This window comes from Anolis sagrei, chromosome 1 (genome assembly GCF_037176765.1).
Source record: "Anolis sagrei isolate rAnoSag1 chromosome 1, rAnoSag1.mat, whole genome shotgun sequence".
In the NCBI taxonomy this organism is placed as follows: domain Eukaryota; kingdom Metazoa; phylum Chordata; class Lepidosauria; order Squamata; family Dactyloidae; genus Anolis; species Anolis sagrei.
The window spans coordinates 81,769,593-81,784,362 of NC_090021.1; the positions used below are offsets into that span (position 1 = coordinate 81,769,593).

Here is a 14,770-nt window from a genome sequence, read left to right on the forward strand (position 1 = left end):
AACAATGAAGCATTGCTGTGTGCCTTCGATCCATTTCTGATTTATGGCAACCTTAAGGTTAACCAATTGCAGGGCTTTCTTGGCAGAGTTTGTTCAGATGGGTCTGCCTTTGCCTTTCTCTGAGACTGAGAGAGTGTGACTCCCCAAATGGTCATGGTTAAGCAAGAATTTGAACCTGAGGTTTTCAGTGTCCTAGTGAACACTCAAACCATTGCACCATAGTGGCTGTTTGGCAGTAAATGCTATAATAAAACTTTATTTGTATTCTATCCTATCGCCCCAGGGGGACACAGAGTGGATTCCAACATACAAAAAAGGCAAACATTAAATGCCTCAATACAACAAACAAATATTAACTCATAATCATAATTTCCTGAAGTCCATACTTCAGGAAATAAAGCCCGACTGCTCATTGGAGGGAAGGATATTGGAGGCAAAGATGAAATATTTTGGCCACATAATGAGAAGATAGGAAAGCTTACTGGAGAAAATGGAAGGAAAAAGGAAGAGGGGCTGACCAAGGGCAAGATGGATGGATGGTATCCTTGAAGTGACTGGCTTGACTTTGAAAGAGCTGGGGGTGGTGACGGCCGACAGGGAGCTCTGGTGTGGGCTGGTCTATGAGGTCATGAAGAGTCAGCAGTAACTGAACGAATCAACAACAACAACAACGAAAATCAGAACCTAACATCAATAACTTAAAGAAATCATATTCAAATGAATGTATATAATGGCATAAAACCTAAACAATAAAACATCTGCAATTGATTTACAGAGAGCCAAGTTCGCAAAGGCTATGTATTTGTCACTAAAGAGGAAAAATAAGTAAGCAAAGCTCAACACTAATAACAAAATTCCCTCACACTAGAACAGCAAAGCATCCTTTTTGAAGACACTTACATAAGGTTTGCCTGACCTCTATTATTTAAAAACATACTTTACTGTTTCATTAATTTGCAGCAGTTTTACGTAAATTGCTGCAGCTACAAAGGCTCAGCAAAAGCCAGCTTTAACAAAAGAGGCATACATAAATTTCATGACGTTTTTGATACATTTATAGCTTTAGTTTGAAAGCTTCCCTTCTTCCCCAACCTTTTCAGCTGTCTTCTTTAAGTTTTGCAAATTCCTTCCTCAGTATTTCTTTGGTCAATTAGAGATCATTTAGAGATCACAAAAGTTCTAGCATCTATTCTTCTGAAATTTGTTAAGCTCTAACCCACTAAAAGAAAACCATCTTTCTCAATGTAATTTAGTTTCCCCTCTCTAATTGAAATGTTGTTTGAAGGTTTAAAAATACCCCTCTTAGAGGCACAAATAGCCACAAACACCCCCTTTCCCCACCTCATCTCTTGTTTGAACAGTGACAGATGTCTTTTTCTCCTATGCAGCTCCTATGCCATGCATTTTCATCTAATTCTGAAAAACAAATATGGGATTTGGAGGGAGGGGGAGTACAGCCGGTTTGTTATTGTTCAGTGATAGTTGATGGGCGGCATGAAGGTTTGGGTTTCTAAACTGGGAATTAGAAATAAATCAAACTGAGTAGCCCCCAAACCCTTTTGAGCTGAATAAGGCAATTTTCCCAATTGCCGTATCAGATTTTGTGGTTAATGCAACTCTTAATGTGTTACGGATAAGCAATTCTTTTCTCTTCCTTTTAGCCAATGGTTCTCAACCTATGGGTCCCCATATGGTTCGGCCTTCAACTCCCAGAAATCCTAACAGCTGAGATTTCTGGGAGTTATAGGCCAAAACAGGTTGAGAACCACTGCATTAACCATTGCTTTTAACATAACAAATGTGCATTGGGCTGTGTATCCATGTTGACTTATTAGCACCTTCCCTGTGATCCAACCATACCATTGCCAAAGCTGTCTCAGGTCCTTGGTCTGATCTTTACCTTTGGTTTTCACCTGTAGTCTTGTGGCAGACCACCTGAATGCAAAAGGTTCTAGATTCAATCCCGTCCATCTCCACATAAATTGAGGAAAATCCTCTTCCTGAAACCCAGGAAAATATCTGACAGAATTATCATGCAATCTGATTGCGTTATTACTCTTTCTTCCTTTTTAGGGCAGCCTTGAAATTTTTACTGGACTGGGGCTAGTATTGGGGCCACCTATTGGTGGCTTTTTATACCAGTCATTTGGCTATGAAGTCCCTTTCATTGTACTTGGAAGCTTAGTGCTGCTCATGGTGCCTCTCAATATGTATCTCTTACCAAAGTACGGTAGGTGCTGTTTTTATTGCTTTTATGTGTCTTCGCCAAGAGGAACAGCAAATATGCTTTTTCTTTGACCTTGTTCTCTTCCATATTTAAAAGTGTGAGACTACCGTATATTCTGGCATATAAAACAACTGGGCGTCTTTTCCACAACTTTTCCAGCTGTAAGTGTAACCAAAAGTTGGCAAAGTTGCTTTTGGGGTCCAATTGTGACATGTGGCCATGCTCTATAGAGCAGTGGTTCTCAACCTGTGGGTCCCCATGTGTTTTGGCCTACAATTCCCAGAAATTGTGGCCACTTTACCAGCTGTTAGGGTTTCTGGGAGTTGAAGGCCAAATATCTGGGGACCCACAGGTTGAGAACCACTGCTCTAGAAGCCGGTTTGAGTCCCTCTACGGAGGTGAGAAGATCGGATACAAAAGTTTTAATAAATAAATAAATAGTAGGTTTTTAAAATGTAATGTTTCCAAGCTCTTGATAGGTTCAATCCACAAACGCAGAAAGAAGTTATATGAAACTGTAATACTACATAGTTGTGCTTATGCCAATGGCCAGTAGACCTCTGGTCCTGATATGGATGTACTTTAATAGGTACTCCTGTGCATGCAATGCCATCAGCACAAGATATTTTGCCAACAAAGCCATAGGTAGCTGAATTTTACTTCTCTGTTAGTGATGAACCAGTATCCTGTGCTACAACTAAGGAGAATAAACTTAATCATAGGGCACTACATACATTTTTAATTTATTCTGATAGTGGTCTCTCTAACTAAGTATTGTCTCTACTGACTAAGAGAGGCTCACAAAATTCAGTCAGGAGTCTTTTTCAGCACTGCCTAGAAATGTCACTGCCTGAACCTGGAACTTTCTGTAAACAAATCCGGTTCCTTGTTACTGAACTACCGAGTCCTCCAAACTTTAGCACACAGAAACCCCTCTTTTCTAGCATCTCCCCATCCCTACCACTTCCTTCGACAGACTTAACTGACTGGCAGCTGTATGTAGAGGACTACTCACGTCTCCTCAAAGTTTTGAAAGCAACTTCTGCTTTTAAACTATTTTTTAATGAGTCAGGAGCGAGAAAGTGGAATCTAAGCTGAGTGGGAAGCAAGGAAAAAGGCTCACTGGTATTGCCAGTAGCAATATCCTCCTTCATACAGGGATTTGCTGTGGATTTTGTCTTCAGAGAAGTTTGAGGTTCATGAAGCCTGGATACCAACACAATACCATCTTCAGTCTGTTGAAAATGTCATAAAAGTGGCATCTTCATCCAGGTGTGTGTCCTCAGTCTTCTTTTTAGCCCTAGGTTAAATTTAATTTCTAATGTCAGTGACTTTTTGCTCTGTGAAACACCACATCACCAACAGTATTACTATTTAATGCAAAAATTAGGATACCTTGTGTTTTATCTCATTGCAGATTCAACTCCTGGTAAAGATTCATTCTGGAAGCTTGTTATTATACCCAAAGTGATCCTCCTCTGTCTTACAATATTTTCATTAAGTGCATGCTTAGGTTTCCTAGATCCTACAATGTCCCTATTTGTCTTGAAAAAGGTACGTAATGTTGTGGATAAGTCTCTTTTGGAGACATGCTATCTATCTAAACCAGATGTTTATGGTGTAATTGTCAAGGAAGAATGGCAGTGGGATGTCATGACAGTCTGTTAACTTATCTAATGAATTATTATTATTATTATTATTATTATTATTATTATTATTATTACCCACCTCTCCTCGTGGCTCAAAGTGGGGCACAACATATCTAAAAACACATCATTGTAAAAAATTATATAAAATACATATATTAAAATACACAGAACAAAGATTAAAAGAGTAAACACAAGATGTGAGTTTAAAATGCATAATTGAAATGTATTTGGCAGGCCTGTCAGAAGAGATAGGTTTTAAGTTGTGTTTTGTAATCCCAACAGCTCATTTAGCTGCTGGAGCAATTCTGGCTTGTCTTCTTGGGGTGGCCAATGGAAAGGTCCTCTGGGTGATGGTCGCCTTAGTTGATGATCTTCGCTGGGAGCTAGACGGGGGGGGGGGGGGTGTATCCCTGTTGGTTTTGCTGGACCTCTCATCAGCCTTTGATACTGTCGACCACGGCATCCTTCTAAGATGCCTCGCAGGAATGGGCCTTGGATTTACTGCCTTGCAGTGGCTCCAGTCCTTCCTCAACGGTCGTTCCCAGAAGGTGTTGTTAAGGGACTCTTGCTCAGCTCCACAGCTATTGTACTATGGGGTCCCACAGGGTTCAGTACTGTCCCCTATGTTATTCAACATATACATGAAGCCGTTGGGGGAGATCATCCCGAGTTTCAGGGTACGGTGTCATCTGTACACAGATGATGTCCAACTCTGTCACTCCTTCCCACCTGCTACTAAGGAGGCTGTTCAAGTCCTGAACAGATGCTTGGCCGCTGTAACGGACTGGATGAAGGCGAACAAATTGAAACTAAATCCAGACAAGACAGAGGTACTCCTGGTCAGTTGTAAGGCCAAACAGGGCATGGAGTTACAGCCTGTGCTTGACGGGGTTACACTCCCCCTGAAGGCGCAGGTTCACAGCTTGGGAGTGATCCTGGATTCATCGCTGAGCCTGGAACCCCAGGTCTTGGTGGTGGCCAGAGGAGCTTTTGCACAGTTAAAGCTTGTGTGCCAGCTGTACCCGTACCTTGGAAAGTCTGACTTGGCCATGGTGGTCCATGCTCTGGTTACATCCCATATAGACAACTGCAATGCTCTCTATGTGGGGTTGCCGCTGAAGACTGCCTGGAAGCTGCAATTAGTCCAGCGCTTGGCAGCCAGACTACTGGTAGTAGTGGGGTACAGGGAGCAGACAATTCCCTTGTTGTGCCAGCTCCATTGGCTGCCAACTAGCTTCCGAGCACAATTCAAAGCACTAGTCTTAACCTACAAAATCCTTTACGGTTCCAGCCCAGTTTACCTGTCCGAACGTATTCTCCCCTATGAATAACCAAGGCTGTTAAGATCTTCTGGTGGGGCCCTGCTCTTGGTCCCACCACTTTCACAATTGTGTCTGGTGGGAACGAGGGACAGGGCCTTTCTCTGTGGTGGTCCCTCCCTGTGGTGATCTCCTGATTGAGATCAGATCTGCCCCCTCCCTCCTAACCTTCAGGAGGCTAGTGAAAACCTGGCTATGGAATGAAGCATTCCCAGAATAATGGCTGAGACTGGCTACAGACCAAGTTATTGACTACGTGGACTGAGTTGGATATGATTTTATTTTGGCGATTTGGCTTATATGTATTTTATTGTATTTGTATTTTAATCTTTTTTGTTGTAAGATGTTTTAGATTGTATTATTGCATCGAATCCTTGTTGTGAGCCAGTCTGAGTCCCTCTGTGGAGGTAGAAAAGATTAGGATAGAAAAGTTTTAAATAAATAAATAAATAAATAAATAAAATAGCTGGTGTATCAGCTGAAACTGATAGTAGTAAGCACTCCTGACCATTGCATCTACCTGGGCTGAGATTTGGAGAGACAGATTCAGGACACTTCCAAGCTTTGAACACAGTCTTTCAGGGTGTGCGTGGCGCCATCCAGAATTGGATGTTTTTCCTCATCCAGCCCATTACCTCCTCCAGGCAGTTGTCAGAAGAGACATGCTATCCTTAGCTGAGGCTGTTTTTGAAGGCATGGAGAAATATATTAGGGTATAATCAGCATACTGATAGCACTCTGTCCCATGTGTCTGTATAATTTCACCCAGTGTTTTCATATACATGTTTAAAAGCATTTGGGATAGATTGCTCCTGGTGGGATGCTATATAACAGCTTGTTTAATGATGTTTGTTTAATGATAGTTGCTCCAATGTCCGTAAATAGTTATATGACTATCAAGTGTGTGTCTGTATTCAGCCTGCACTAACATCTCAAATAATTTCTGTGCTGACTTGAGCCTTATTTCTGTTCCTTTTTACTTTTACTTGCTTATTATTTGTATAAACGAGACTTAATTCTATGTAATTTACAATACTCCTAAACTGTAGTGATAACAAATAATTGCATTCCAAATTCAAGGAATAGCACCAACACAAACAAAGCAGCTAATAAAATCATATCCTGTTTCAATTTCTTCTTTACTTTAAGACAGTTTTTTTTTCCTGATCACTCAGAAAAAACATGTCTTTCACCTTTTGAGGCTTTATGGTGTTGGCAGTTTTGAACTGTTGTTCATTCAGTGTACACTTTAATGGCAATCAAGGCTGTTAATAGTAGTTTCAAAAGAAAATAAACAACTTAGAAGTATTAAAATACCATGAAATATGCACAAATAAAAGAACAAAAGTGTTCGACTCAGTCTTGTTTGTTCATACAGGCCTTCATGCATTGCTTCAATGCAAAAGGCCTGTATGAACAAACAGAACTTAACACATAAGCAAGCTTGTAAAGTACAGGGTTAGTCAAAATGCATAGGCCAATAAGCCATTCAATTGAATGGCTTATTGGCCTATGCATTTTGACTAACCCTATATAATAATCTTTCAAGTAGCCTTATCTCAAGTCATTTCTGGTGGTGTTATTCACTGTTGGCATATGTGAGATACCCTGTATATTACAAAGATTATAGCTGAAGGAATTTTGTAACATAAGATATTTTTTATAGAATAATTCAAACATTGCTTTTTTCTATAGTTCAAATTGCCTGCTGGCTATGTTGGACTTGTCTTCTTGGGGTTGGCACTTTCCTATTCCTTATCCTCACCATTACTTGGTTTTCTTAGTGATAAAAAGCCGGTAAGTATATCTGCATCTGCTATTTTTTTAAAACAAATGTTTTATATTTTTGTCACTTTTAATGTATTGTTATAAATGTTTGAACTTTGATAGTTTGGTTGTAGAAATTCCTTTTATTGGACAAGAACACTAAATGTCATAAACCGAATACGTCACATGTTAAGTCACATGTTTCTTTGGGTGTTATTTTCAGCCCACATCTGCCTCCCACCACTGCCAATGACATAATAGCTGTGTTTTCATATAATTAAGAACTAGTTATAATTGATAGCCATTGGTAATAATGAATGTGAGGGCCAGTCTGGTGTACAGTTTAATAGTTTAACTCTGGAGATCATTGGACTATGTCTGTGGAAACCTACTGGGTGACCTTGAGTAAGTCAAACTTGCTCAGCCTGTGACTGAACTTGTGCCTCCTCTTTTAGGCTGGCCCCTCTAAATGCAATTCAAGGATTTAATTAACTTTAGATGTGTAAGAAGGTCAGCAAGGCCCACCATGATAAAATATACGAACAAGTCTCACCAGATCCAGAGGCTAATCTTAGAATATGATACTGGACACAGTCTTTCAATTGATAGCCATTTCAGCAGCCTATCTTGAACATAAAAATTTTGCCCTAGAACATCTAAAGCAAAGGGGGCAGCTGTCGAAGGCTTGAGGGCCACATGAGCACCCTGAAACTTGGAAGGATACACACATGTGTGTGTGGATGCACAGAAAATATTTCTCCAGACACTTCTAGTAACTATAAAGACATTTTCACAATGTTTTAGATTTCAAAAAAAGGTCTGTCCTTGAGCAAAATCGGGGTCCCTTCAAAATGTTGGAGGAAATGTACCCCCAGTGGACTTTCGGAGCATTTGGAGGCTGAATATTTTTGCAAAAAATGTTTTTGATCTGTGGGGGAGGGAAGCAGAGGGCCTCCAGAGTGCATTTGGGGATATTCCTGGCACAAAAAGCTATTTTTTATTTCTGGGAAACACTAGGGGACACTTACAGCCTGCAGGCCACATTTTGCCCATTACTCATCTGAAGTGATTCTAAAGTCCATGAATTCCTTATGTCCACATGGCAAAAAAATGTGATAGTTGGATAATAGTCATGATCTTCATCTCTTGATTTATCTCTTACAGCATTCAAGGAAATGGCTAATAGTCTTTGGAGGTCTACTGACAGCACTGTGCTATTTTTTCTTGGGACCAGCACCCATTTTTCACATAGAAAGGTAGAATCTATTTATTTATACTGCGTGCTTGTTTGTTTAGTTGTTTATTATCACTTACACTATGCCTTTGTTTGTTGAAAGCTTTCACATTTTTGAGGAAATTAATAAGCAATTATGTATGTCCCCTGCCTCAAATATTCAAACTTTCCCATTTAGAGTCATACATTTTTCTTGTCATCTCACCCAAGAATTAAAGGAATAATGGTGGAAAAAATTTCACAATTATTCCTTTCTTAGCAAAAACAAAAGTGTTTCCCCAAAACTGAGAAATCCAGTGTGGAAGAATAACACAGTGGAAGAAATTTTGTGCCATTTTTCTGAATATTCAAAGTAATTTCGAAAATCATTCTGTGCAGAACATGTGGGGTTTATTTTTTGTGTTGCGAGTATTGCGGCTTTTTTTTTTTTTGCAAAATGTACTTGCTGACTGCCTATATCATCTAATTCCAAATGCATAAGTATTAAGTAACATTCCCTGACTAAACTGCGCAAATCCACCTTAATGTGCATTGAGTGAAAGAGGTTGTTCAGCTGGCAATCACGATGTAATAAAATGATATTTCCATGCCCCTCCTGCCAGGAAACAAGCCTGTGATAATCAGGAGCAGAAACACTTTCACAGTTCCTCTAGTAAACAGCCTTGTTTACTAATGGGGGATGGGATGGTTTGGGATGGGATGGGATGGTTCGGGATGGGATGCAGGCTAGAAATCGCCTTCTTCAATTTCTAACACCAGAATTCCTTTGCTTAATTTTGCTGCTGGCTATTAAGTAAGGTTTGGGGTGCATTTATGATTATGGCAATTGTACAACATGCCTACATTGATTATTGAATACAGATCAGTTATGGATCTCCTACATTTAGGTTACAAAAGAATTGTTGCTGTGGCTTTGAAGTTATTTCTGAATTATGGCAAAGCTAAGGGGTTTTTTTAAGTTTCAAGAGGGTTATGAATACTAACTGTAATTTGGAATATCAGTCACTGATTCTGGACAGCTACACATGTTTTTTTGTGTAGGGTTGTGATTTAATGTGAGATAAACATATGCATACATATGTATGATGATGATGGCGACGATGTTTATTTATACCCCACTTTTTCTCTCCACAAAAGAGACTCAGAGCAGCTGTACACACACACACACACACACACATGTACATAGGCTCACTGCACACCAAAAATGTTATGCAAAAAGCAGCAATCTTGAAAAAGAAAGGTCTTACACAAAAATCTTGTGCAAAATAACCAGCATCTCTTACATCATCATCAAATAGGAACATAGTCACCAAAGCTGATTGTTCTTTGTGTTGTTGAAGGCTTTCATGGCCAGAATCACTGGATTGCTGTGAGTTTTCCAAGCTGTATGGCCATGTTCTAGAAGCATCTCTTCTGATGTTTCACCCACATCTATGGCAGGCATTCTCAGAGGTTGTGAGGTTTGTTGAAAACTAGGCAAGTGAGATTTATATATTTCTGGAATGTCCAGGGTGGAAGAAAGAACTCTTCTCTGCTTGAGGCACATGAAAGGCACTGCAGACCAGTTCAACCTGAGAAGTCAGCCATAGCAGAGCACCCGATGAACCAACCTGGACACAGCATATTATTCGAGAACACGGAAATGCTGGACCACTCTAACAACCACCATGTGAGACTACAGAAAGAAGCCATTGAAATCCACAAGCATGTGAACAATTTGAAAAGAAAGGAGGAAACCACGATAATGAACAAAATCTGGCTACCGATATTTTTAAAAACCTCTAAAATCAGGACAGTAAACAAAGTCCCCCCCTCCCCAGCCAGCAACCAGGCAGGCTGTGAAGGTGCGAGGCCATTAAATGCTAATCAAGGTGGCCAGCTGCAACATTCAGGCTTGCCTTAAACAGAGAAGAGTTCTTTCTCCCACCCTGGACATTCCAGAGATATATAAACCTCATTTGCCTAGTTTCCAACAGACCTCACAACCTCTGAGGATGCCTGCCATAGATGTGGGTGAAACATCAGGAGAGAATGCTTCTGGAACATGGCCATACAGACCAGAAAACTCACAGCAACCCACTGATGATTCTTTGCTTGATATGAAAGAATACCTATGTTAGTATGTTTTCAGATCCTTGAAGTCATATACCTATAATTTGTGCTTTTGAAAGCTCACACCAAAATTGCTTTGTCTCATTGGTGGCTTAATAAAGGTGCTTTTTCTATCTCAGCTCATTGACTGCCTTTAGGTATCCTGCATCTGCCCCATAAGTTTCTTGGCAGAAGCACCATCCTCCCAAATGTATTTACAGGATAGAAGGGGGATGGGAAAAACTTCTAGGATTAGAGGTCTAGATCCTCCTCCACAGGACCAATCAGGGGGAAAGCTCAATTTTCCAACCCACTTCACTGGAAAGGAGGCAGCTGTGAGTGGGGAAAGAACCACATGGGCTGGATGAGACCACATGGGCTGGATGAGACCACCTTGCTGAAAATACAAGTTAAGGCTGAAAAGCTAGGGTGAACAATTGCATTGGGGGCCAGATTTTGCTTCCTTTCTATCGATAAACATGGAAGATTGAGGTAGTAACTCTGAAGCTGAACAATTCATTAGCCCGCAAACAAAATCTATTAGAGGAAGAAATCTTTGACTTCTTTGTCAGGAATATAAAAGTAATTTTACTTATGAGTACTTTGTCAACACAGCTTCATCTTGAAGAAAGGTAAGAAAAGGAAAAGTACTATGTGATATTAGAAGGGATGGAGCATTTCACCCAGAAAGAGCTCTTACCATGCCTGCTTCTTGAATGACAGGCAGGGAGAAAGATGTGTGAAAGCAGATGAGAACTAAAGAACAAAGGAAGGTTACATGATGCAGGAAGAGAGTGTGTGAAGAAACAAACAGAAAGTTCCCGGAAACATACTTGCCTCAACTGCTACAGAGTGACATTCAATCTAAACACCAGCAAATCTAGATATGTCGAGATTGCTAACTCCAAAACTTTCCCCTCACTTGGTCAGACTTGTACATTTTCATCTATTCTCTCACACCAGGAGTCACTCCTGACACGACAAAAAAAAATCTACAGAATGTGATGATGATAATAATAATAACAACAACAACAACAACAACAACAATTTTATTTCTTACCAGCCTCTCCTCATGGCTCGAGGTGGATTACAACATTGTTAAATCACACAATTAAAATAGAGTACATAATTTTTTAAAACACTCTGTAAAATATTCATATTAAAACATTTACATACAATACATATTAAAATACACATTAACTTTGTAAGCCTGGTGTTTAGGATGTTTTCCTGTGATAAAATTTGTCTTGACTGTAGTTGACATTTATATATGGTTAAGTATCTTCTGAGATTGCATTAGGATTTTTTTCTTTTACAGCAAACTTTGGCTCTTTGTTCTAATGTTGGTTTTGATTGGTTTTTCTCTTGGGATGAATGGTATGCCAGTATTCCCTGAGATACTCAGCTGCGCATAGTAAGTTACCTTTGCTAAATAAATTTTTAATTCATTATTCCAAAATGGCTTGAAATCATATGGTTCAGGGATATGAAATGTTTGGTCCTCCTTGTGGTTTTTGATTGCATGGTTTTTGGTTGCATTTCTCATCAACCCTGGCCAGCATGGTTAAATTATGGGATTTGCAGTTCAGCAGCATCTATAGGACCAGAAATGTTCTAACTGTGAAGTAGGTAACTACAGATTTGTGTCAGGATAAATATGCAAAGCTAAGTACTTTGGTTTAAGACAAGTTAGATTATCTCCCATCTGTGAGATAATGCTCCACTCACCCAACACACACAGCGTCTGAGTGAATCCTTCCACATGCTGTGAGCTTGATGCAGTATTTGATGTAGTTTTGTGGATAGTTTGAAGTTTTTAATGACACAATACTCTATTACATTCTTCTTGGAGGGAAAACCCTAGGAAAGGAAGACTTGGAAGTACTCATTTTTCTTTAAGAACAAGGCATTATTGAGGGTCAGGGTTGAAGTCAGCATTAGAAAAGTTTCATATTCAACATCCCACATTCCAGGGAATAGATGGGTCAAAGTGCAAAAGCCTGGGATAAAAAAATATCCAGCATGTTTTAGCTTGAAATTCTCACTGCCAAATACTATAGGCACCTTAAGTTTTTAGAGTGGGGGGAATATATACAAACATTTGGGCGAGGGTCAGTAAAGGGTATACCCAAGTAGTTGACATTTTTGATGTTACTACTTTAACAGAAGCATAATAGCGAACTGTTCCAAAGCTTTCAGTAAATATATGCACACATGAAATGAATCAGATCAAGTAAAACTTCCATGGGTAAATAAAAACATTTTGAACCTTCTTGAAAATCATTCTAAATTGTATGCAGGGATGATTTATTTTCTCCTTTCATCCGTAATCATTTTCTTATGTTTTCCATTTTGGTTATCAAATGTATATGCACATTTTTAACATGCTGAGATGAGCTGATGAGGCTCCCTTTTCCCCTCAGTTTTGCTCCATGCAGTCCCAGTAAAGATTCTGAAGACAGTTGCTGTTTGCCTTTCCTCTTGTAGTCAGATACACATGGCTACAGTGGAATCGCTACAGCAAAATCTGGCTTTTTTTAAAAAGCTCAGGCTTTCTTTATTGTGTTGTTTATTGCGCACACACTGCTGCAACATGACATTGGAAGGCTGTGTTTCTTGGGCCGCCTCCTCCACCCTCCTCATGTGAATGCAGCTTTTTTAAAAAATCCAATTAGACACAGAGGGCAAAAAAGGAAAGGGAGGTTGAGTAGATATAAAAGGGAGTTCCTTTGTCAGATGTTTTGTTAATTGAGGCATGTCTATGCAATCCCAAAGAAAATAAGAGGGCTAAAACCCAGGCAGGCTATGATCAACCCATGGTCCAAAGTTCACTGCAAACCCATCTCCTCTATAGAGGATACTGCTTTTTCTGATTAAACCAGACTTGACTCTTACACTGCTCAGATCCAAAGCTTATAATAGTTCAAAATGAAAAAAAAAAAAACAATCATCAGTCTTGGCAGATAACCGGTTTGTGCATTTCCTTTTGCAGTGAGAATGGATTTGAAGAAGGATTGAGCTTGCTAGGGCTGGTCTCTGGGCTCTTCAGTGCAGTATGGTCACTTGGGTATGTAGAAAGTCATGGAATGCTGCCTTGCTTACAAATCTGTGTACCTGAATGTAACACATCAATCTTTATGTAGCTATAACTGTAGAGTAAGTTTGAGGTAGAAGTTTCAGTATTGGACTATTACTCCAAACAACTCGAGTTTAAATTCCTGCCCAATTGGGGAAACCTATTGGGTGACCTTGAACAAATCATACTCTCAGGCTGCAGGGAAGGCAATGGCAAACCTCTGCTGATAAAATCTTGCCAAGAAAACCACGATAGCATTTGTGTAGGGCACTTTGCCAACAACAACAACAAAAAAAAAAAGGTGGACAGTCCCCCCTTCCCTCAAATGTCCATCTCATAGTTGGTTTAGCATTATTCATGGACCCGGTATACCTGGAGAGGTCATTGTGTCCTTAGTGGATATGTAATTTATAGCTGTTCTTTATCTGTTCACTATTAATTTAAAAATCCCTAAAATTTGTTAGCGGCAGCCATGCTTCTGGTATCCACAAATGAGGATTGTCCAGGAACATTCCATCAAGTCGATCTCATTTGAAATTAATTTTATATCAGTTAATTGAGTCAAGACCTCTTTTGCAAATGAGTCAAAAAGCCATGTACAGGCCATTTACTTCATTCTGAAATTGCTCTTGCATTCAATTTACAGACAATAAATTAGATTTTGATTAGCAGCACCAGTGCCAGCATTGATATTCCTAGTCATTTAATAGCAACAATAATAATATCCCAGGAAGCGATGCAGAGTAGCAGTGAAGAGTCTAAGCCATGAATCAGAGAGAAAATACCTGAACTGAATATCATATTTGCTTGGTAGAATCCAAAGGCACAATCCTAAACACACTTTCTAGAGCAGGAATGGGCCCTCCAGGTGTTTTGGACTTCAACTCCCACAATTCCTAACAGTTTGCCCATGCCTGTTCTAAAGAACAAGCTCCATTTAACATGGAGAGATTTATTTCACAGTATCCATGCATATGGTGGTGCTTGTAGCAAATGCACTGTCTTTTCCACTTTTCCACTGGTGGCAAGCAGAAAAGGTGAACTACCTCATTTAGTAGTTGCTTTCTTTTAAAAAAAGTCCTTTTGGAGTCTATGTGCTCGGTGGAGGATGCCAGGTTAGAAAATTGTTCCCTAAACTTATTGATCAAAGAGATTGGGAAGACCACAAGGGCCTTCCAATCCAACTCTCATCCATACAACACACAACCATAGCATATTTGACAGATGGTCATATAACTTCTGCTTCAGAACCTCCAGAGAAAGAGACTCCACCACACTCCAAAGCGGTATATCCTACTGTCAAACACTTTTTATCATCAGGGCATTTTCGTAAAGTCTAGGTGGAATCTCTTTTCCTATAGTATGATTTCATTGCTTTGTATCCTCATCTTTGGAGCTCAGACTTCC

General features: G+C 39.7%; 1 protein-coding gene across 1 annotated transcript in view; it reads left to right on the top strand.

Annotated features, from left to right (window-relative positions):
• The window catches only part of SLC18B1 (solute carrier family 18 member B1), a 35,126-nt gene that overhangs the window by 14,576 nt on the left and 5,780 nt on the right, over positions 1 to 14,770 (top strand). The window contains exons 6-11 of the mRNA XM_060753388.2: positions 2,074 to 2,230; positions 3,645 to 3,781; positions 6,891 to 6,992; positions 8,127 to 8,218; positions 11,606 to 11,701; positions 13,280 to 13,354. Coding sequence (XP_060609371.2) covers positions 2,074 to 2,230; positions 3,645 to 3,781; positions 6,891 to 6,992; positions 8,127 to 8,218; positions 11,606 to 11,701; positions 13,280 to 13,354 — 659 coding nt within the window. The remainder of the gene's footprint in view (positions 1 to 2,073; positions 2,231 to 3,644; positions 3,782 to 6,890; positions 6,993 to 8,126; positions 8,219 to 11,605; positions 11,702 to 13,279; positions 13,355 to 14,770) is intronic.